Source organism: Amyelois transitella, chromosome Z (genome assembly GCF_032362555.1).
Source record: "Amyelois transitella isolate CPQ chromosome Z, ilAmyTran1.1, whole genome shotgun sequence".
Taxonomy (NCBI): Eukaryota; Metazoa; Arthropoda; class Insecta; order Lepidoptera; family Pyralidae; genus Amyelois; species Amyelois transitella.
Window position 1 is genome coordinate 13,843,277 of NC_083535.1, and position 24,079 is coordinate 13,867,355.

At 41.6% G+C, this 24,079-nt stretch overlaps 2 protein-coding genes across 6 annotated transcripts in view; one reads left to right on the plus strand and one right to left on the minus strand.

Moving 5' to 3' along the window:
• Positions 1 to 1,115: 1,115 nt before the first annotated feature.
• Positions 1,116 to 13,076, plus strand: LOC106129537 (uncharacterized). Of its 4 annotated transcripts, none has more exons than XM_013328131.2 (11): positions 1,116 to 2,050; positions 3,786 to 3,833; positions 4,242 to 4,329; positions 5,660 to 5,697; positions 7,551 to 7,600; positions 8,732 to 8,919; positions 9,838 to 10,108; positions 10,182 to 10,259; positions 10,974 to 11,045; positions 11,685 to 11,830; positions 12,487 to 13,076. In XM_013328131.2, exons 2-11 carry the CDS (start codon positions 3,805 to 3,807, stop codon positions 12,772 to 12,774), a joined length of 1,248 nt encoding a protein of 415 aa, XP_013183585.1. In that variant the 5' UTR covers positions 1,116 to 2,050; positions 3,786 to 3,804; the 3' UTR covers positions 12,775 to 13,076. The 4 variants fall into 4 exon arrangements, with proteins under 4 accessions (XP_013183585.1, XP_060809767.1, XP_060809769.1 ...); XM_060953784.1 differs by having other exon boundaries at positions 1,116 to 2,045; XM_060953786.1 differs by having other exon boundaries at positions 1,118 to 2,050; positions 9,838 to 10,015.
• Positions 13,077 to 14,114: 1,038 nt separating this feature from the next.
• LOC106129538 (anion exchange protein 2) overlaps positions 14,115 to 24,079 on the minus strand; it is a 42,501-nt gene continuing 32,536 nt past the window's right edge. For both annotated transcript variants that reach the window (XM_013328132.2, XM_013328133.2), the window contains 10 exons: positions 22,328 to 23,036; positions 20,725 to 20,906; positions 19,973 to 20,202; positions 19,607 to 19,806; positions 19,142 to 19,263; positions 18,667 to 18,914; positions 17,766 to 17,980; positions 17,473 to 17,681; positions 16,981 to 17,151; positions 14,115 to 16,372 (listed from right to left, as the gene is read on the minus strand). In XM_013328132.2, the coding sequence (XP_013183586.1) occupies positions 16,298 to 16,372; positions 16,981 to 17,151; positions 17,473 to 17,681; positions 17,766 to 17,980; positions 18,667 to 18,914; positions 19,142 to 19,263; positions 19,607 to 19,806; positions 19,973 to 20,202; positions 20,725 to 20,906; positions 22,328 to 23,036 (2,361 nt within the window). In that variant the 3' untranslated portion in view covers positions 14,115 to 16,297. The remainder of the gene's footprint in view (positions 16,373 to 16,980; positions 17,152 to 17,472; positions 17,682 to 17,765; positions 17,981 to 18,666; positions 18,915 to 19,141; positions 19,264 to 19,606; positions 19,807 to 19,972; positions 20,203 to 20,724; positions 20,907 to 22,327; positions 23,037 to 24,079) is intronic.

Genomic DNA, 24,079 nt, shown 5'->3' on the forward strand with positions numbered 1-24,079 from the left:
ATGGAATTAGATGTTTCCGTTATTGTGCGACTTTATAGTGTGAACTAGATGTTGCCCGCAACTCTGTTTTCGTGTTATTAGAAATACGAAGGTTAAGGTTATTAAATTTACTCAAATTCACCAAAATAAATTTCAACGAAATTACATAGGATATAATGTGGATTAACAAAACATAATTTAATCCCAAAATCTTCACAGCAGCGGAGCTCCAGGGCACATACAGTTGACAACAAATATTTAATATTGACGGTCTCTGTGGCGCAGCGGCAGTATGCTTATCTGTGACATGGGAGGTCCCGGGTTCGAATCCCGGTTAGGGCATGATGAGAAAAGAACTTTTTCTGATTGGCCTGGGTCTTGGATGTTTATCTGTACAAGAATTTATTCTAAAATATAGTATCGTTGAGTAAGTATCTCGTAACACAAGTCTCGAACTTACTTCGAGGCTAACTCAATCTGTGTAATTTGTCCCGTAGGTATATATTTATTTATTTATTAATAATCCGTACTAGGTACCTAATATTATAATAAAAAAACGTATTTTTGTTTGTAACGAATAAACTCAAAAACTAATGGACCGATATATCATCAGGTGGAGCAACTTTTGCTAAGACGTCATTTCCGTACACATTACAAAGTAGCTGGTCCCTTTGGCTCCACATCACAATGATCCAGATCTTCAAATTGTTTTCGCCAAAAGAAAACGCTCATCAGATTAAAAAACTTTTGTTAAAACGCTTTTTCCATAATTCGGATTAATTAGCTGATCTATATAAGTACGTTCTGCATCAGGTGTTTCAGATCTTCGATTTTTAAACGCCGACAGTAGGTAAATACTCAGGACTATGTCGATACATTCGAATGTTGGGTTGGTGTATTTATAGATGTGGTACCTACATAATTATATTTTACTTGATGTGTTTTATTACACCGGTCTGACATCGCCCAAAGAAGGTATAAAAACTCTGGCAAATCCCGAAAGGTTTGCATATCATCCTTACAACATTTAATCGATTAAAAATTAAAGTTTTCTGTCTAACACATATGTGGCGACATCACTACGCCCCTCGTCACAACATCCAATCAAACAACTACTGTCAATCATCGCGAAGAAATTGACGCGCTCAACCAATAGCAGCGAAGAATCTAAGACGCGATTTCAGAGATTTCACGGATTGGAGCTATATATACAACCTCCGACACAACATCGTCGGAGCCGCGGTTCCCCAGGCATAACACCTAGCCTGGCGGAAGATCTTCCCTTTGGTGGCGGTCGAGCCGAATCATCGCTCCCGCTACATTGGTGACCCCGACGTGATTGGAAGTAACCTTCTCCATCATCATCAACTCCAATCCTCAGCATCACTCCTCACTCTGCAAGCAGTCTCACAGCAAGTCAGCAACTGGGTATCGCAGCAGGTCCATTGCAGCCAACGCAACGAGCTTCCTGGTCCTGTCTCCACCCGCACTCACTCTCATCGCCTTCAGCGACCGACGCATCTACCGCAGCCCACGCCTGGATCTCTTCGACGGCCTCTCTTCTCTCCAGCGTGGCAGCTCTGCACGATATCTACCGGCGGCCAACAAGTCGACTTCGCTCTCTACTGTCTCGACTCACCGCAGACTACGAGCAACGCAACGGCTCACTCCTGACTCACTAGGACTTCGTGCAACTTCCGACTCACTGGTAGACAACTGGCACTTGCAAGCTACCGAAGCACAGATTGCACAGCAAGATCAAGACTTCAGACCTCCGGTCTTTGGGGGGAGTACTGTGGCGACATCTCTACGCCACTCGTCACAACATCCAATCAAACAACTACTGTCAATCATAGCGAAGAAATTGACGCGCTCAACCAATAGCAGCGAAGAATCTAAGACGCGATTTCAGAGATTTCACGGATTGGAGCTATATATACAACCTCCGACACAACACCGTCGGAGCCGCGGTTCCCCAGGCATAACACCTAGCCTGGCGGAAGATCTTCCCTTTGGTGGCGGTCGAGCCGAATCATCGCTCCCGCTACACACATAAATGTAAAGTAGTTAGGTACCTATTTATATTATTCACCTTGAATTAAATAAAAAAAAAAAAATTAAAAATGTTACCATCAATATTATGTTGTTACATAAGTAGTACCTATAGGTAAAACTACATTTTGCATTGAGATTGACTTTCGAGCTTTAATAATGGAGCCGCTTTAGGAGGGAGGAGCCGTAGCAGAGAATGATGACGTCTTCGACATATATCTTTGCTAATAACACAAGTTCTTTTTGTTGCAGGTTCGGAAGTGACAGTATGGAAACATGTTTCTTTGATAGATTTACTTTCTCATGTACTATTATTTTTTGCAATAAGCTCCAACGTACGAAACCTTGACCCCAAAAACTTTTTAAATTCTGACCATGTAGGTAAATCTTCAGCTTCGTCTTTGTATGCGTGTTCTTCCCAGCTTTTGAGCGTTTCTAAGTCCAATTTCTGCACCAGAACGTAAATAATTATTGGATCCCATGAGCTATTATTGACATCCAAATTCTTTAAATTGTTTCGCTTGTGATGTCAACTAATTGTATTAACTGTACAGCTGATGGAGCATTCATTTTCTTCCCAGATCTGTCTGAAATCTATTTTATTACAAAACAAATATATTCTTAAGGCGCTTTCGGATAACGTTGTTTTCTAATGGTGAAAGTATTTTTGAAAACAGTTCAGTTGTTTTTTAGTTTATTCGTTACAAACAGTCTTTATTATTAGTGTGGATAAATTAATAAAATCCACGCAGAAGATCACGAGCATAGGTGTGACATTATGATCTGGTTACATATGTAGCGGAACCTTTGCGGTTATTTATTCCTTTAAAAATAGATTGATAGGATGTTTTATTCCATGTCAGAATTAAAATTATTTAAATTGTAGTCTAAGAGTCTGAGGTAAATGAGAGCGGAGCGGAGCCCCTCCTAACTCTGGACCAGATGCCACGATGACGTCATTCTACTCGTAGCAAACTTACCTCAGACCTCGCGTACACTTTAAATTTTACAAAATTGTAAATCTCTAAACTACTTACCGAATTTGATGCCTTTCGTACTTAAAACTTCTATAATATTAAAACGGATCCTACACACATTTTAAATTTCATCAAAAACCAACGCTTGGAAAGTTATCGCGTTAAAAACAAAACATGTATTTTCGTCCAAGTTGATTGATAGACCAAGAAGCAAAATCATTTAGGAAATGAGTATAATAAATGTATTCTATGAAAGCAGACGATCTCCTGTACTATTGGAACCTGTCAATATTACATCAAATTTTAATATTGGTCGTCTTTGAGGTCGTTCATCTATATCGAAAAAATACTATAACGAACAATGGCATCGGATGTGATACCTGGCCCTGACTACGATCCATACGAGTTTCTCTACCACCTCACGGTAATCTTCGGATCGATATTCTTTGTGGGCCCAATGCTAGTGCCGCGCGGTCCAGACCGCTGGTGAGTCCTCTCGAGCGTAGGTTTAGGGCGAAGAGTGCTTTTAATGGTGCTAATCATAGAGGTTCTTTTCTTGCAAATTGTTTGAGTACCATCGTGCCACTGAATTACGGGTAGCATATGTTTGATGGGGACAGAATGGAAACGCCATCGTCGTATGCGCCGCTGTCCAGGAACGCAGATTGTGAGCAGTGCAGCATATGCCAGGACCTAATTATGACCATAAAATGATGTTGTCATTACGACATGGCAAAACTACTCCACCGGCCTCACATTTTACTATTTTGATTTCAGGGAATACCGCGTGTGGATCATGTTGGCTTCCTTCCACATGTGGCTTGTGTAAGTTAAAGTGTAGAAAACTATTTATTTTTGTCTCAATCAATTTATCTCCAAAAGCACATAACAAGACACGTGATATTTTATTACTTTCTATTTAAAAAATCTGCAACAAAATCCGTTGTGTAGTTTTATATGTAGATCTAAGCATACATACAGACAGACACATGGACTTATTCATAAGGACAGACGCGGAAGCAACTTTCCTTGATACTATGTACTTAGTGATTATTTATATGGAGACTGGAGGCAATTTAAGACAAGACCTTTGTTCCAGTCACCAGTGCTCCCACAGCTGATGTCAGGGAGAGATGGCTAGCATTACACCTTGTTACGTCCACAGGTGTTCCTATGCTCATGCTTGATTGCCTACAACTCTTCTACGTACGTAATGTGTTGTTTCCGTTTCAGATGGGTCATTGTTTATTCTTCGCAAATTCATCCAATTCAGGGCCCAATTTTTAGTAACACCACGTTGACTTGGATTTCAGTTTACTGGGTATGTATTCTTGGTTCCCATAATTTTTTTAGGTTTAAGAAAATAAAACTGAGTTGTGCAGCCTGATGAATAGTATATTACTAGTTGTTACCCGCGACATAGAATGTGTTAAAATAAATATAATACAGAATTCTGGATTGGGCAAGTCAGCTATATATATTTATAAGCAGCGTCCCCTTCCAGGAACAGAACGGAACGCTTTCCAAATCGGACGCAGCCATTATAAAGTTTTAAGCCAAATAGCTGAACGTGGCTATTCGTCTTTTCAAGCCTGTTGGCACGGTCTACCCCGCAAGGGATATAGATGTGCCCATATGTATGTAGTCTAATTTCGACACCACCGCAAAGGCCTCGTCCAGTCCAGTCCAGTCCAGTGGTTAGCGCGTGAGACTCTGAAGTTGACGGTCCAAGTTCGAGCCCCAACAAAAACAAGATATTTTATTTTATTAAAAAGATTTTTTTGTGTTGTTTGAGTTTAAAAAAAAAACTGAAAATCAAAATACTACATATAATCAAACGTTAAAAATATTTTGTCTGTACATTTAATATTTTGACTGAAAGGGTAGATAATTTTTTTTACATTTTAGAATTTGTCCGTCTGTCTGTATCTGACTGTATGATTAAGATTCAACTAGAAATTTACGCGGACGAAATCGCGGGCAACAGCTAGTATTTAAATATTTCGGAAAGAATTTAATTACAGACGCGTACACAAGGCCCAACAATGAATTCATTGCTTTCTGTAATCGCAATCATTACCCACGGGAAATGCTGTATAATTATAAGTATCGTTAATTTAGCAGGTTGGTTTCTAATAGCTCATTCAGTGACAGTAATAGAAAAGGGAATAATGAGATGGTGATGTCGAGGATAAATAAAAGCTGGTAGGCAGGACTAAGCAAATAAAATAATACAAGGGGAGTGTGTAGAGTGGGACTATTGGAGTGGAAGGCCTCGACGAACGTACCTTGATCAAATCTGTGACGTTCTGGCAAAAGGTCAGGCCAAGAGTACCCGAAACCGACGAGCCCGCATGAAGATAGTTATGAAAATGGTTGAAGCGAAAGAAGTTTGCAGGAATCGAGGCAAGGAGAAAGGTGTGGCCCCTGCCTACCTGACGTGGCACCGCTCGGCCATGGATGGCGCGACTGAGGCGGTAACGGCGCAGGTTTGGGTTTCCAAAATCAGGTGCATGAAGCATCTGAGAAGAATTTCGCAATACATACATAGTTGTTTTTTTTATCTGTGCTGTTACCCAGACTTTATTGAAGACATCGGTCGGTTACAATTCAGTTATTAGTATGTATAAATAATATTTTATTGTTCACAGGGTAACGGCGAAGGGATAGGAGTCATTGATTTAAACAGGTATTTATGTCTGACCACAGTGTAATATTGACCCCCTTGAGAACACACAGAAACTATGGCAGATGTGACTACCATCACACTAACCATTAAGATTCCGAAGAATCACATTCAGCTTCCAGATCCCACACATTCAGCTTCCAGATCGCACACATTCAGCTTCCAGATCCCACACATTCAGCTTCCAGATCGCACACATTCAGCTTCCAGATCCCACACATTCAGCTTCCAGATCCCACACATTCAGCTTCCAGATCCCACACATTCAGCTTCCAGATCCCACACATTCAGCTTCCAGATCCCACACATTCAGCTTCCAGATCGCACACATTCAGCTTCCAGATCCCACACATTCAGCTTCCAGATCCCACACATTCAGCTTCCAGATCCCACACATTCAGCTTCCAGATCCCACACATTCAGCTTCCAGATCCCACACATTCAGCTTCCAGATCCCACACATTCAGCTTCCAGATCGCACACATTCAGCTTCCAGATCCCACACATTCAGCTTTCAGATCGCACACATTCAGCTTCCAGATCCCACACATTCAGCTTCCAGATCCCACACATTCAGCTTCCAGATCCCACACATTCAGCTTCCAGATCGCACACATTCAGCTTCCAGATCCCACACATTCAGCTTCCAGATCCCACACATTCAGCTTCCAGATCCCACACATTCAGCTTCCAGATCCCACACATTCAGCTTCCAGATCCCACACATTCAGCTTCCAGATCGCACACATTCAGCTTCCAGATCGCACACATTCAGCTTCCAGATCACACACATTCAGCTTCCAGATCCCACAGATTTAGCTTCTATGATGGAGTGGTTCTATTTATTTATTTAATAGTGCCGGGAACCACACATACATAACTCAGAATAGTCGTTGGTATAATGACTAACTTAGGATTTGAACCTGTATACCTTGTAAGTGCTCCCTACATCCCTAGCAAATTAATCATAGTTAAATAGATTACTTAGCTTTGTTGGCGGTAAGCCATGTAGTTTAACGTGTCTCTAATTTTTAGTTAGTCTGTGGGCCCTGTCTACCCCTGATGTCGACACCGTTAGGAATAAATACGTGGTTATTATGTATGTTTGATGTTCATTCGGGCATGTGGTCGTTAATCTCGTGGGAACAGTTCGTTTTTCCGGCATGAAAGATACCGGCGGTTTTACTCGGACATCCATGTCGTTTATAGCAAATGCCACGGGAATAGTACCATTTTTTGCGGGATAATAAAGAATTAGTGCTGGGTAACCTGTTGTTTTTGCGTGATGCTTGAATAAAGAGACGGTTAGACAAAAACTTTTTTATTCCCATCTTTGTGTTCGGCATCGATCAGAGGAAAAGCCCTATATAAGATTCGAGTTGCAAGAATCTTGGCACATAGAGCCCAGACTAATAACCGAGTGGTGGATGTATTATTTGTAAAATTTTATTTATTTGGCACGCAGAAAAGAAACAGGATGACTTAAATAATTAAACAATTGTTTAGTGGTTCATTCATTCGTCGTTCGTTCATTTTGTCAGTCTTCCATTTGATAAAACTTACAAACCTACATTTGGTATTTTTTTTTCTTAATCTTGGAACTATGCTTGTTGTCTACCTGTCTGTAACGCTTTCACGCCTAAACCACTAAACCGATTTTGATGAAATTCGGCGCTAAGATAGAGTTGATCCTGAGAAAGAACAAAGATTTTCTATTGCGAAAAAAACCACGCGCCAAATTTGCGGGAAAAGCCAGTCGAACAAATTTTTTTTAAATAATTTGGTCTTTTGAAATTTGCTCAACGATGTTGTGATGTTCTGATATTACCAATTAAAGAGAATTCTCCATTTTTTAGAACCTCAGCTCCAACAACAACGACAATAACCCCACCTCCGACACTTACTAGTAAGTACTGCCCTAATAATAAAATTAAAAAACTTAATTTGAAAAAGTCAGAAGACCATTGGGTATGTCTGTTAGTATTATAAGTCAAATCATAGACATTATTGCATCTGATCCAGCTTTTATATTTAATGAAAGTATTGATGAAGGTATTTTTCCAAATTTTATGAAATGTATCATATTAATGGAGAAGAAATTGCCTTTGCAATTATAGATCTATTTCTATATTGCCAGTTTTGAGCAAGGTGTTTGAGAAGATGATGCTCGATCAAATGCAACAATATTTTAAAATCAATAACATTTTCCATTCTAACAATATGGGTTTACTGCCGGGAAGTCCACCACTGATGCGGGAGCAGCACTTGTTACTCAAATCTATGACGCGTGGAAGAGTACTCAGGATTCAGTTGGAGTCTTTTGCGATCTCTCTAAAGCATCCTGTTTGTCTGATAGGCTTCAAACTGTAGATATTAATGGAGTAAAGTCAAGCGGATCAAGCGTCACAGTGGGTGTTCCTCAGGGCTCAATTTTAGGACCATTCCTCTTCTTGGTATATGTCAATGACCTGCCTTCTATGGTGGAAAAATAGGCTGGTATAGTGTTGTTGTCGATGACAAACACTTGATATTTAAATGAGATCCCCATAGCAAAAATGTCAGTTCGGTGAAAAATATATTGTCGGTCATACTAATCCAACTAGTTCTCAACCAACAATCTTCTTTCAAATGCCAAAAAGCATGAAATTTATCCTTCCAAACGTAAGGCAGTAGTGCCAATAACTGACCTACAGGCCAGAAATGAAATTTTGTGGAAAAAACAAAGTTTTTAGGAACAATTACAGATGCAAAACTACAGTAGCGTGATCATATCGTTATCGTTTCCACAAAATTTCATTTCTAGCCTGTAGGTCAGAAATGAAATTTTGTGGAAAATACAAAGTTTTTAGGAACAATTACAGATGCAAAACTACAGTAGGGTGATCATATCGTTGAATGTAATTTTTTGTGAATATAGCTTAAGGAAGCAAATAACTGCAGTCTAGAATGAATGAAATTTTTTGAATTGGTGCCGTGTGGTTCCCGGCACCAATTATTTATTGTAAAATGACAATTCTAATAGTGGTTTGTCTTTCAGTTTATACCGCTGAGAAAACTGCTCCCTACGGCGTAGGGTTCCAGCTGGAGCAAGCGGAGCAAACAAAAGGCGGGTTCGAATTTGAGCTGCAAACCACGCAGCCGATACAGGCCGAAGAACCCTACAAGGCGCACGTCTATCTTCATACTGCACACACAATACTAAATTCTAATTCTCGATACGTGAGGGTAATTATACAGTTATTTATTTATTTTACTAGTTTTAACCCGCAGCTTCGCCTGCGTTAATTGAGCGTCATCTAAATTTACGAATTTAAATTTAAAGCCACGAACTGTACCTATTTACTGTGATGAAAGGTACGCTATGTCCTTCTCCAGACTCTTAATTATATATATATATATGCACGTGATATTTCAAGAAGATTGGTTCAGAATAAAATCTGTGAAGAGAGAACAAACAAAAAAATAAACTCACTTTCGCATTGATACTTTTATTATTATTAGTAATGTTTATAATATTAATGGATTTAATTCACCCACGAAGAATCTGGAACAAAGGCACTGTGCGCAAACGTTTAAAGAAGCCATAATATACTGGACTATAATGAATTTCATATTTTAAATGAATATTTCCTTTTGTATTAATTAAATAATTACTAGCTGTGCCCTCGACGTTGTTTGCGTGGAGCATTGAATTACCGCCTTTACTACGGTTAAAAGAAAAATATTATATTAAATGTTATTGTGTATTAAGTTTAAAATTGTATAGTTTTATAAGCAATATTCATTATATTCCCTGTCTTGCATATAAGTACCATATTTGTAAAATATGTGTACCTCAAGCCTCAAGTGCTGTCCCTGCTCGCCAAGCAGAGCTCATATGGAGGCGGCTCTGCCGTCGTCTGCCATCCTTTGTTTTGTTATTTGTTTCATTGTGCGTACGAATTCGCGGGCAGGTTATCCAAAGCACCGCTACAGCTTTTAGGAGTACTGAGAACATTTGTATCTTATACCTTTACCTTTGCCTACCTACCTTTAGGATTTGCGTTAACAATGTCCGTGAGCGAAGCCCCGGGCAGCAGCTAGTTTATGTGTGAAGCCGGGGGTGAAAGATCACAAGTATTATGTTAAGGGCGTACATTTCAGATCACCATTGACGACACGATCAAACAAGTTGATATAACGGAAAGAGAAGAAGGATATGAGACCACGATGCACGTTCGGGAAACCAAGCAGCTAGAAACAGCGCTGTTACTTACCAACCAGTCCTTCACTAGATTCTGGGTGAAATGGGAAGACAATATTATCACCCTAGGCCAAGAGAGTACAGTAATTATTTACACGAATGTATCTAGCCCCGACTTCAAACCAGTAACAGGATATTGTTATGCTAAGTGGGCAAATTGGCGGATATTTAGTAAGTTAATGGTAAATATTCAATTGTTAAACTTTAGAAATGGTATTGGCATGAACCTAACTCAACTCTACAGATGGAGCCCGACAACTGCGAAGTCGGGAACAAGTGAGTGGCGGCGCCGCGGGCGGGCTCTCGGGCAGCGCTGCCGAAGGTTGGTTTCTCTCCTTTTGTTACCGACGAACACGATGCGAACTGATGGCACCGGCTGGAGCTGGTGCGGAAAACGCGTTGTTAGCAATACGAGTGTGGTGCTTCAAACACACAGCTTTCAAAGGGAATGAAAGTTTAATTGTTTTCAAATATGTAGTTTATTATCAGGAAACATAAATTCCCATTCAAACTAAACAGTATTACGAGTAGAAAAAGTTACAAATAACAAGATATGAAATATAATTTACATTGTTTTTATTTCCTTGTAATTATATCTGATAACTGTTGTAGGTATGCCACAGGTGTGATAACTTTTGCAGGGCCAGTTTCGTGTTTTATAATGTTATTAAAACGTCAGTGGGACTTAGTTGTGGTCATAACGTTTCTTGTAGCTAACAGTCTGTCACTATTTGAATTTTAATTCCATTATTGAGCTGTACAGACTTTTGGCTCTGTCCACCCTGCAAAGGGCGTGGACCTCGAAAGACGTGACAACATGTACGTTTCTTTTATCGGACTTAATAAAAAGTTGACCGTAGTTGCCTTTCGTAGCCGACAGCACCCGGGCCGCACTTCCCGTTATCGGGACATTTCAGGCAGACCGTCTGTTCGCAGAGTGGCGGCCGCAGGGCACGACCCTATGCTAGTGTCGGCTACCTTCACAGCTCGTCCATCAACGCTTAATTAATTAAATAACTCCATTCTCTCTCATCAGATGGAGCCTTTAAAAGTGGAGGTCGAAAACACCACTACGATGAAATACCTGGCACACATTCAACTACGTCAGGTCAGACGTTTGGAACGAGTTTACACCTAGAGTGAGATATATACCCGCTGGTAAAGGAACCTTACTCCATGTGAGGACTGAGACTTGTAGCCCACAACTCAGATGTTCACAAAATCAGTTCTCAACTTTCTCTTTCTTTTCATGCCCCACTTGTACATCTCTCACCCACACAAACACAAACATACCCACGCCACGCACACACTCAACGTATATTTAACTCATTTCTGATTTCACGCATATTAAAACAGCTACAAATACTTACAACAGTTAGTAAGTAAAATATATTCATTGTAACCTTTCATATAATGTTAGTCGTGTATTTAATTACATACAGTTGTAATTGAAGAACAGAATTGGTTCAATAGGTAGATTTTCAGTTTATTCGATACAAACATACAAATATACAATTTTGATCTCTATTTGTTAATAGTGTGGATACAGGTCGACTTTGAACCTAATAGCTTTATTTAAGGAAAGTACTCGAAAGGGAATACATAATACATACTTCACTCAGAGGGTAGGTAGGGGTAGGAAGAGCGCGAATGCATGAAAGGACAATGATTAGTTGATCTCTGTAAGCACATGTCACCTGTCATCCGAGGAACTCCTCGTTAACGTAATGATTACGTGTTATTTTAGGCTATGTCATTGTTGAGTCCCATTACAAATTCTTCATGGCCCAAAGCGAACCCATCCAGTTCGGAGTGCTCCTGGAAGGAGGGATGTACCGGGAGTTCTTTGTTCTGCTGACTACGGTGGACGTGGTCTCGCAGCCGAATATATTGGTGAGCTGACCACTTCAGGCATGTTAATAAAACTCTTTTAACCCCTAACGCAAGCAATTCTTCAAATGGTCAACTTGTATTATTCTGCTAGTGTTCGTGATCGAACAAGGAAAATTGTTGGAGCTGTTGCTAAAGAAAATTCAAGATGCTTGAATTTAAACTATCATGGCCTAAGGCTCATTATACTTAACATTGTGCACTGGACAAGCGTAGGTGGCGGGCTCACAAACGGAATAGAGATACTATGGTGGAGTGCCGTGCCGGCGCCGGCGACGGAGACGGAGACGGGACGTCGCGCATGCGCCCGGTGGTGTATGGCGTGACACCAACCTGTCACTATTTGAATTTAAAATCCATCATTGAGCCTTACCAGCTGAACGTGGCCTTTTAGTATTTTCAAGACTGTTGGCTGTTGGGTCTGAAAAATGACATAAAATCATACATCCCGGTAAAAACTATAGCCCGTGGGAATTGCGAAAAACTTGTATTATTTAAATTGAAAAATAAAAAAATTATTACATAATACCCTCTTAGATTTCACGGGTTTATACACCCCGGATGTTTGAGAAGCTTGCGTGGGGATATAAATAAAACACGTAGAGGCTCTTTTGTTATGTTGAACAGGTAACAAGGATTTTTTATTGTTTCTTTTTCAGATACATATAGGAGCCTATGAGGGCAGTACTTGTTTAATTAGCAAAAACTACGAAGTAGTAAAGGAAGTCGGTTGTAAGCTGGATTGGAAAATAAACCGTTATCTTATGTTTTGGATATGGCATAATAACGGTGAGATATCAGTTGTATCAGGATACGAGACTCCGGATCAATATGACCCCATCGTGACCTGGACGGATCCTTCCCCTGATGTCTATCATTTCTATGGTCTTCGGACAATTATCGGAGAAACAATACCCATGTTCATAGCAGGCGACACTCAATACTAGTAATTTTGGTGTGAAATAATTAAGTTCATTACGTATTATAAATTCATATCCAATTTTTGTAAAGTGGTTATTATATTTTAGGAGTATTACTGCCCAGTTACAAATGTTAAGTTTAACAAGAGTCATAATGCTTAAGTAACTGTTGATGTGGCTATTATATTTTGGGAGTATTACTGCCCAGTTACAAATGTTAAGTTTAACAACGTTAAGTTTCCAAAGGATTCTATACTTTTCTACTAGATATCTCCTCTCTTGTCATATTATTAGCGGCAAATTAAATAAATATTTGAATATTATTTTAATTCGTAGTTTTTTTACATACTTTACTTAAGTCAATCAATGAGAATGTTCTGGTGAAGCCGCGTTCCTTTTTTGCTCGACTTGGTGGTGGCATGACCCGCAGATACAGAAAGTTCCTACTAGGAGAACAAAGTGCCGCACATATATTGTTCTCTGCTGCAACGCCCCCTGCCGGAAGCTTTGTTCAACCAATAGTAGTAATGTTCAACAGACGAGAACCTTGTACCAGGAGCAACAGATATGTGCCTGCAGTAATTTGAGAAAATATGCTTAATAGTGCCATGATTTTTGCAACAATATGACAAACGGAAACATTATTCGTACGTTTTACGAATCGTATTATTGACGTGACGGCGTTACCTCGCTCTGAGGCGTTCCATGTAAGGCTTGAAGTGGAAGCGAGAGCGCGGAACGAGCGACAAAGAGGCACAATCGACTGCGATGAGCGATGCGTCTGCGTGGACAGCTGCTATACTATAGTACATTTGCATGTTTTGGTCGAGTATCAAGTGCAGTGAAAAGTGAATGTGGTGTATCAGTGTTTTCTTAAGACGTTGTCACGTTCAACTATCGTCAGTAAACCGACTTTACAGACAACCGATTTTATTTTCTTTGTTTTGTCATAAAAACACGAATCTGGGATGACAACAATTTGCAGCTGTACTTGTGCTAGTAGGACCGCTATCTTTTATCGGTCTACCCCTTAAGACATCTGCTACTAGATATATGCTCCTCAGACAGGCTTCTGCAAGACTTGGCCGTATCAGCGCCGGCGGCCCTTTTGCATTTCATCTGCTGCGTCACGAACATAAAGGCTATCAGAATTCGCCAGTTTAAAACTGAGTCTTTTAAAAGCATTGAATAACAATGTTGGTAGATAAATGTTGTTTTACAATCTGAGTATACTTTACCAACGGATTTAAAAAGTTGTTTTTCATGTTAAACATTTACCTAAGTAGTACGTGATTGCAGCGGCAGCTGTCAAACAATCGAATGGACAGGGTGTAATGGCAATGGCGGAGAGAAATGAAAAGCAGAAATTTGGTGGTTTGTTTATTAGCACGTGGGAATCATCAATGTGTGGCACCAACACCACACTTGACTATAATATGCTGACACGAGAAATTAATGTACCTACATTAAAATATTTTTTAAATTGAGACCATTATGTTTAGGTACTTGTATATTGTATTTGTAGACTGTTCATTTTCCATTAAAGATAGATGCAGTACCTACAATCATTGATATAAACTTATAAAACAGACGCACAAAGGCGGACTTATCTCTTTGTATTCGGGATTGCTTACAGGTTGTTTCCATTGCTATTGTTGTTTGGATCGTTACTCAGGTAGTAGGTATGGCTCGTACAAGGTTTTCTGTACATGTGATATATTGTGAAATATATTACATGTATACATATACATGTATACACAAGAATACCAGCGACCTAAGCTACCTCTAACTCAACAGCTTTGGAGGTCAACAGGGCAAGTAATTACGTGCTGATCTTAACTTGATCTGCCCAGGAAAAACACATATATAATTTCAAAGGGTAACATTGATCACTGAAAACAAGCCAGCACTTTCAGACTTGTTTCAGATTGTTTATTTGACTTACACGAGGAAATGAAACAAGCTATTACAATATGCATATTAAAACAGCCTCAATATTAAAAGTTTAAAACACCCAGGGACTTTCGACAATTCTCATTAAGTACAAATCTTTGGCGCCAATACTTTGGTTCGGAAACAAAGTAAATTTATTGAATTAAATGTAAAACAAATTGAGCATTGGTTCGTCCCTTCAACGAGTAGAATGCCGGCGCGTGGGCCTCTGCTCTGAGCACGCCCACGCCCGGACTATACGCTAGTGTCTTACACTACATAATGCTGCATTACGAGCGTTAACAGGATGGAGTCGCACAGCCATTTCTAATATCACATTTATAAGCTTCAACCCGGCCAATAGTTGACAACACTATGAATGCACATACGTGCGATATCATTATATCGCTATCATCGCCACGTCTCAGCTATATCATAGCTCGAGACCGCGAGGCTGACCTGACCCGTACGAATCGCGGTGTCCACCGCTTTCTTAATTTGTACAACAATATCACTTAATTATAGGTTTATTAATTTCCTCCTTATAAATAATAACTATATAGGTATATATCTTGTCCAACCATTTATTTTAATTTTGACAACTCATTTAGTGTTGTAATATTAGCTACCGATGCCATTTTTTACCACAATTGATTTCACATCCTTCAAACGTTATATCGATTTAAGAATATTTTTTTGTCGAATATGTTAAAATCTTTTTTAAAGAAATTGTAACATTCTCCTTTGATAACAAAAATATTTTGAATTACAGCTCCAATGTGTGTTGCATAAGTAGATAGGTATACTTAGGTAGTATTTAAATTACATTGTACATTGTTTTAAGTTTTTAATCGCATCAAATCGATTCAGTAACTTGCAGTAAAACATGGCTAATAACATTTGTCAAGCACGAGCAACCGGTGACGTTCCAATCTACGTAACTGATTACAAATATTAGCTACTTATTTAAACAAAAAATATTTTCGTAGTGATCCACATTACTTTGAATACTAACCGATGCTCTTGCGATGAGGGAAAATATCACGAGGAAACCTGCACATTCAGGTAACTGGATTGGAAAACATGATCGATCCAATACGGGTTAGGTTCCCAGCAAAGGTTAAGTTGCTTCGTGTAAGACCTCACTCGCCAATCGCGGCCCTAAGGTCAAGGGCTACCCAGGGCATCCCTCCAGAGTGGTGAGGATGTAACCGGGACTAAACCAGGAGGAAGAATAATGGATGTGATTATACATTGTGAATATTTTTAAGGACGTTTTTAAAAGTTGATTTTTATGAATGTCTAATATTTCGTTGAACATACATATTTGCAGCGGCAGTTGTCAAAAACAAAATAAACGAATGGTCAAGGTATAACTAAAATCTTTTATCATTAGGAAAATAGTGCCCGTACACGTTCATAAGTATTTACTCCGTTCAAATAAAATTCTTTAATATAATAAATATTTTCATTCTTATATATATATATATATATATATATATATATCTGTATAAATACTATTAAGTAAATACCTACTTGTCTTAATTGTTACAATACTGAAAAAATATTTTGATCAATAATTTACAGTACATAAAGTGCGGCGGACGGCGCCTAGCGCCTAGCCCGGCAGCGGCGCCTCCTCGTAGAAGTCGGGCTCGTCGTCCAAGTCCACGTCTTTCTGCGCGCCGTCCAGCTGCAAGGCGGCCAATAAAAACTTTAGCAAATACGTTACCGCCCAAACTTTGGTCTAGGCAACACCAGTTTACTTCTAAGCCTGATAGGATAGGAAATACAACCTCTCAGAATGAATTAGCACGGCCCAATCATAATATTATGGAATACTTAGGAAATCAAAATAAATAGGTTAAGCCTATAATGATTCGTCGCTATAACTTTTACAAACTATCATGTTTAAACGAATAATAAAGCCTGAATAAAAATGCTCTCTTCAATCCTGTTGTATGTAACTAGTATTTTATATATATATAGGATATAGTGTTTAACTATTATATTAATATGTTACCGAAGTAAAATTTGTTATCCCGTAGTTGGCTTTTACTTTTCAATCTCGCCCCGCTATAATAGGCCACATTCACCTATTTGGCTTAGTGATAGAATTGAGATTCAAATAGTGACAGATTGCAAGCCCATCGCCCAAAAGAAGAATCCCAAGTCTCTTAGTCGCTTTTTACGACATCCATGGAAACGAGATGGAGTGGTCCTATTTGGAATCAGATGTGTTAGATGGTTATCAAGTTTGAAAGGTAGGCTCAGGCTGTTGACACGTTGAGCGATACCAACCGCCCGGAGCTGGAGCGGCGTGAAGAAGAAGCCGAGCGAGAGCCGCAGCGGCACCATCAGCACCAGGAAGAAGGGCAAGGCGAGCGAGAAGCGGGAGCCCTTCACCGCGTACAGCACGGCGATGCCGGCCAGCTGCACCAGCGTGAACAGGTGCATCTTCAGCGTCGGCACCTGCCGGCGACAACGTACTTCTAATACTGCTGCTACCCGCAGTCCCCCCGCGACCAACTTTCCTTTGTTACTCTTGAAGGTCTATTTTATTTTCTTTTTACACAAATGTATTCTCTTAAAATATATGTATAGAAATAAACTCTACTCTGACAGTCTGTCTCTATATGCTTTTAATGCTCAAGTTCTACATCAACTAAACTACACGATTTTGTTGACATTTGGCACAGAGACAGGCAAGACTTAATGAAGTAAAAATGGTTTGTGTTTTTCTAAAAAATCTAATGCGGGATCAGAATTAGTATAAAAGATGAGTCGCCGTACCCTTCTGACGTATGGCACCTGCGGGTGGTGCTTGACGGGCTTGAAGAGCAGGATGAACCGGTCCCAGAACTGGATGCCGCCCAGCGCCGAGATGCCCATGTACAGGAACACGCCGAACAGCACGGCCATGGGCACGCGGCGCAGCAGCGCGGCCGCCGCCACCGACACGCCCACCAGCACCGACACCAGCAGCCCCGTCAGCCGTTGCTCTGCATCCAAATCATTACCTTATAAACTTTGTTCAGGATCCTATTGATCAATATAAAGGCGTTGGCAGCAGAGCGCGCGCGCACCTTTGACCTCCACGATGTAGGGCTTGTCGCCGGGCGCGTGCGTGGTGGAGAGCACGGTGAGCGCGGCCACGTGGCTGACGGAGCGCACCGTGGCCACGCACTGCCACGGCGCGCCGAACAGCCCGCACAGCGCGTTCACCAGCGACATGATCACGATGTCCATGTGGAAGCCGCTGCCCTTGCGCAGCCCCCGCTCCGGCTTGTCCACTATCAGTCTGGAAACGACAAACAATTGGATCATTACATTCAATTTCATTACCTTTTTTTAAAAGCAAAATAAATGTCATGTCGAATAGAATAGAATAGGTTGTTTTATTTTCAAAATAGCGTATGCTGCAGAACTAAGACTTTTAGAAAATTTCAAAATGTGAGCATGCCATTTCAAATTTGAATCTAATGTTATTCCTAAGAAAGTAGTACTATCAACAAAATCTAATCTTTTACTACTTATACTAATATCCACATTTGCCTGCCGCACATTGGAAAGTGTAAACTTAATGCATTGGGTCTTATTTGCATTTGAATATAGCAGTGAACATACAAATCCACATACCTACAAGAAAACACTGGAAACACAATACCCTCATCCTGGCATCGCAAACATTTCAGTATTTTATTTCAAATGATTCGCATTAGTACATTCGCATATGCATTAGATTTATTCGCGAAGCATGCTTAGCAAGATTGATAAAAACTCTTATATTTTGTATGACACAACATTAAAGATAAGAGATGTAATTAGACAAGTTTTTATAAAATTTTTAGATGAATTACGTTAAGAGTACTAATTCGATGATTTTAGACTTAAAATTCCTACATATTTGTACGCCGATAGGCAGGTAGCAGAGCACTTAATATAATAATTGTAACATCACATCACAAATAAAAGATGATTGATTACTCGGCAATGTGCGTCTCCATGAATACAATGATGTAGACCATGAGCGCGGGGAGCGCCATGGCCAGCGCGGCCCACGCGGGGATGGTCTGCAGGCCGGGGTTCAGCGGCACGAGCCAGGCGCGCGCCGCCGTGGGGCTCAGCCCCGCCGGCACGCGCAGCTTCTCCGTGAACACGCCCACGCCCGCGGACACGCCCACCATGAGCACGATGGCGATGGGCACGCCGAAGTCGCCGAGCGCGCGGCGAGCCTGCACACAATCACATTCCATCAACAACCACTAGCTCAATTTAAGGTGTACTAATATTTAGGACTAAGTACTGCGGGGGAACTTTCCGCTAAAATTTGGCTAGACGGTAATCACTGCTCATGTAAGAACCTGACTTACTCACTCCAAGATCACTAGGTGTTCTAAGAGGACACAAATGGGGACTAAAGCCTTACGATTAAACTTAACAAAATAGTGGTGGAACTTACACTGCGGCCGAGGAACTTGCCGTTGCGGAAGATGCGCAAGTAGTAGGCGATGGTGAAGGTGGCCAGCGTCAGCATCGTGCAGAACAGCGCCGTGTTGGGCCGCGGGGCGCCGGGCGCGTACCCTGCGAGGCGAGCGCATACACATCAACCCACGACTGCGAGCGGGTGCACTGTACCCCACATCATTAAATAATATAAGATCGCTCGAATGTGCCTGTGGCTCCGTGTTTTACTTGTATGGTACATACAAATAGCCTGCAGTGCATTATTGCACGAACGCATAATTTTTTAATTCGTCCGTTAGTTTTCACGTGATGCCTGAACATACAGACAGACAGACAAATTTTTTTTTAATCACATATTTGGGTTTGATATCGACCCAGTAACACCCCTGCTATTTATTTTTTCAATATTTTCAATGTACTGAATTGACCTTTCTACAGATTTATTATATGTATAGATTACCCATGATCGAATCAGTGACATTGAGCGGTGTCGCTGTGGCGTTGAGCAGCGTCGCCGTGGCATTGAGAGGCGTCGCCGTGGTGTTGACGAACGGGTAGTACTCCAGCAGCGGGTGCGCTCGATACACGTTGATGGTCGCCGTGATGGGCTCCGATATGAAGATCAGTGATATCAGAAACGCGAAGATATCCTCCGTGAATCTACACGAAAGTAAATAATACCATAAATCACGTTAACGTCATAAGCACCAAGCGTCCATATGGGTGAAATTTGAAATAGAGGTCCATACCTTTATTTCAACGAAATCTTTAGAGCCGTTTTGTTTTATCATGAAACATGGAATCATGAAAATTGATGTATATTCACCTGGTGATCTTCTTGACGGCCACACTCCCCTCGACGGAGGCGACGCACAGGGCGATCACGATCATCCAGAGGCCGCAGTACATGCGCGCCGCGAGGAAGTCCATGCCCTGCGCTCGGCAGAAGCCGGCCAGCGACTCGTCCAGCAGCAGCAGCGGGCCGGTCGCGCCCGTGATCATCAGGGGCTGCCCGGCCAGCAGCGCGAACACCACGCCGCCGGCGCACGTGAACACCTGCACATCGACACTCATTTCACCTCGCCTTTCCTCGTCATCGCGCGTTCCCGGTTGTACAATCCTCTGCTATGCTTTGGGGACTCGATCGAGTCGTCTATCATTAAGCCAAATAGACGGCCTCTGTGGCTCAGCGGTAGTACGCTTGTCTGTGACACCGGAGGTCCCGGGTTCGAATCCCGGCCAGGGCATGATGAGAAAAGACCTTTTCTGATTGTCCTGGGTGTTGGATGTTTATCTATATAAGTATTTATTATAAAATATAGTATCGCCGAGTTAGTATCTCGTAACACTAGTTTTGAACTTACTTCGAGGCTAACTCAATCTGTGTAATTTGTCCCGTATATATTTATTTATTTATTTTATAGCTGAACGTGGCCATTCAGTCTTTTCAAGACTGTTGGCTCTTTCTACCCCGCAAGGGATATAGACGTGACGATATGTATGTATGTATGTATTTTAAATAACTATAAACTGAAAACATTTGTTTCCGAAGTAAATGATGAGTATAGAATGAGTCACCAGTGTTTCGGATATGCCGATGGCCCCGTAAGTCTTCTCAGCGAGCAGTCCGCCGAAGGTGATGGCGGAAGACAGCGCCGCGAAGTACATGAAGATGGCGGCCGCGGCGCACTGGCCGTTCAGCCCGTCCCGGAAGTCCGACAGGTAGTGGGGGTAGCGGCGCTTGATGTCGCGGATCACGCCTGGAACAACAATTTGTCCACCATTTTGTTAACATTACCGCATATTACACGTACCTTGATCAAGTATCAAAAAGTTAGTCACAGTATCTGGCTAAAAACAACGAGCACATAATCAAATTTTTTTACGAAAAACTAAAAAATTCCATCGTTACTAGATAATGTTTAACATTAGCCCGTTATTATCATAATTAGTTTGGATTACCAGTAACAACGACTACTTCCCTGTTTATTTAATATTAGTCAGTAAAAAATCTGTTTAATGTGTAAATAACATTTTATTGTTGCATTAAACGTCTATGTTTACATTTGGTTTCAAAGTTGTAAAAATTATCTCCGTGTTTATTCAACAGTACGTTGTCGAAGACGAGACGGCAGTAGGCAGCCGAACTACGTCAAGCAATGAGCACAACCACTCATTGAAACATTCTGGAATTCTCGACCGAGGTGTAGGTATCTAATTTACAACGCAGATAGATAATTCAGAGTAGGTTATATTATATGGCACCTAAAATCAGAGACTTCCGCATTCACTGACTGTTGCTAAAAGACTTAATAAATATTCAAAACAACATAGCTAGCTATATCTATACTCGTAACAAATCTGTAGAAGAGTCACTTCTTTACATTGAAAATATAAAAAGAAGCAACAGGGGTGCTACTAGACTGGTACCGAATCCGAAAAACATATTGTTTATCTGTACAGTAACGAGGCAAATGCCGATTGGGTGGTTTATATGAACCAAAACTAGAACCACCTCCCGTTAAAGTCACCGTAAGAGCGGTTAACGCAACCTATTGTAAAAAAACAAGAGTGATTTAAACCTGTGCCTTGACACTTGAAAAACAGTTTTATAACGTCTCAAGTACAGTTATCATTTTCCTCAATTAGTGTCAAGTTCCATCCCGCTACCGGCCTGCACCGTGCGGCGGGAAGTGCCCCAGCCCGGAGTCGCGGCTAACTTGAACCTCTTCGGAAAGCGGCTCTATCGGTTACTAATGACGTCCTACATTTTACACAAAATGCTATCACTACATAGTATAAAGCAAAGTCGCTTCCCGCGTATAGTGCTATGCCTGTATATAAGTATATGCTAAGATTAAAACTACACAACGGATATTGATGATGACGATGATCATGATTCAAGAGGGGCAGATTTCAAATTTTTTTTATTTTATATATTTGGTTGAACAATAAGAAACGTTACAATCATTAGCTTATAAAATTACAGGTCTTCATTAATAAAAACAGTATATAAAATGAATCATGAATGAACGATTATGTATAGGTACATGCTACCCGTGCGAAGCGGAGTGGGTCGCTAGTTACACATTCGTTTGGAGTTTATGCAAAGGTTTTGTTTACATCTTTTTAAAAACACATCCATGTAATTTTTATAAAGAAAGTAAACAAACGCACTTACCACCGAAAAGTCGGCCTGTTCGCTTGAGCGGGTCGTCGTCGTCGGGCGGCGCGGCGCGCTCGGCCTCCAGCAGCGCCTGCTTCTCGCTGAGCGGCGCGCTGGCGGCGGCGCGCTTGCGCTCCAGGGCGTCCCGCTTGCGCTTCCGTATCAGCTCGCTCTTGGCCCGCAGTTCCTCGAACGGCAGCAGCGCCTGGCGCTCCCAGTCCCCGGGCGGCAGCACGATCGAGTCGTCCAGGAACTCGTTGATAGCCGACAGCAGGTCGCGCCGGTCGTCCGCTTTGTACGCGATCCCGTGGAACGACGGGTTCGACATGAGCGTCGATATGGAGCGACCCACTTCGTGGTAGTCGAGGTCTGCCCCGCTCGGCCCGAGCAGGATGAACATGAAGCGCACCGGAATGGGCACTTCGGTGATGGAAGGCATGGGAATGCCTTGCGCCAGCCGCACGAACGCGATCGTCGGCTGCGCGAGGAACCCGACGGCGCCGACCAACACGGTGGTGGCCTCGGCGCCCTCGGGGATGCGCTTGAGGATGGAGTCGTGGTGTCCGCGGCGCAGCTCGTCCTGCGAGCCCTCGGCCGCGGCGGCGGCGGCGGCGGCGGCCAGGTACTCCACCTCGCGCAGGTCGCCGGCGGCCGACGACTTCTTGCGCTCCTTGTCGGCCGGCAGCGCGTACGAGCTGCGCCGCCGCCGCTGCTCCGACAGGTTCTGCGGACCGAGCCTTACCTTTTCATTCTGATCAAACACAAATAACGTTACGTTTGTAATTCTCATGCAGAACTGAAACGTTCATTTCGATGCCAAGCTAGAGTCCCGAGTAAATCCTAATCTACATTTGTCAGACTATTCGATCAACCGAGATAATTTAGGCGTTTAATCTCAGTTATACTCGTAATTATAGTACTCTATGTGATTAATCTCCATCGATACGCCTGTTCAGAACTTCGTGATTAAGTTATTCTTAAATCATTCAACTCGCGGTATTCTTTTAAGTCCAACGCTATAAATAGTACCTACCTAAATGAAATTGTTTTGTTAATTTCGTGAAAGTTCATCATAATCTATCGTAAGTAGTTATACCTATGTCAAAACATATGTTCTCGTGCGTACAGGCATATCTTTTAACAAATGCACAGGGACCTCTAGACTGACATTCCAGAAATGAAAGTGTGTAAATCCTTAACGGCTTTAACACCAAACAAACAGTCACTGCCAAAATGTTCGTGCATTTAAAAGTGAAGTCATGAAGAAATGAGCAACAGTGTAGTGTTGCTCATTTCTCAACAAAACTGTAGTTTTAGATATGATACTCTCGAAAACTACTCACAATAAAATACTCGTACAATATTTACACTAAATCTATAAGCGAAAATAGAGATGACTTTAAGAGCAACAAATCATAAATTATAATTCCGCTAGATATGGTTGAAATGAAACATAATTCTAGTTATAAACAAACAAAAATAACTGAATGGTGTGGATTAGTGAGCCACGCTTGCTGAGAGCAGGCGCAGCCTCTGCGGGCTGCCGGCGTCTGAGATGAGCACACGACTGCTCCCCCTCGGTTACATCCCAATGGATCCGAGGGCGAGCTGATGAGACAAATGCGTCATCACTGTCAGCGAACAGCCGCCGCAGCAGCCGGTGCAGCGGCGGGCTGTCGGCGCCCGCGCGTCCTCGTTGCGAGCGTTTGAATGAGCGATGCGTCTCTGAAGCTACGCTAAGTAACATTTTGTATATGGCCACACAAA

What these genes read in the sequence shown, in the direction of transcription:
- LOC106129537 (XM_013328131.2), top strand. Translation starts at nt 3,805, where the DNA reads ATGTTGGCTTCCTTCCACATGTGGCTTGT. An exon ending in GGAGTCATTGATTTAAACAG is followed by an intron (nt 5,698 to 7,550) that starts GTATTTATGTCT and finishes TCCATTTTTTAG; the next exon opens with AACCTCAGCTCCAACAACAA. An exon ending in TCTCGCAGCCGAATATATTG is followed by an intron (nt 11,831 to 12,486) that starts GTGAGCTGACCA and finishes TTTCTTTTTCAG; the next exon opens with ATACATATAGGAGCCTATGA.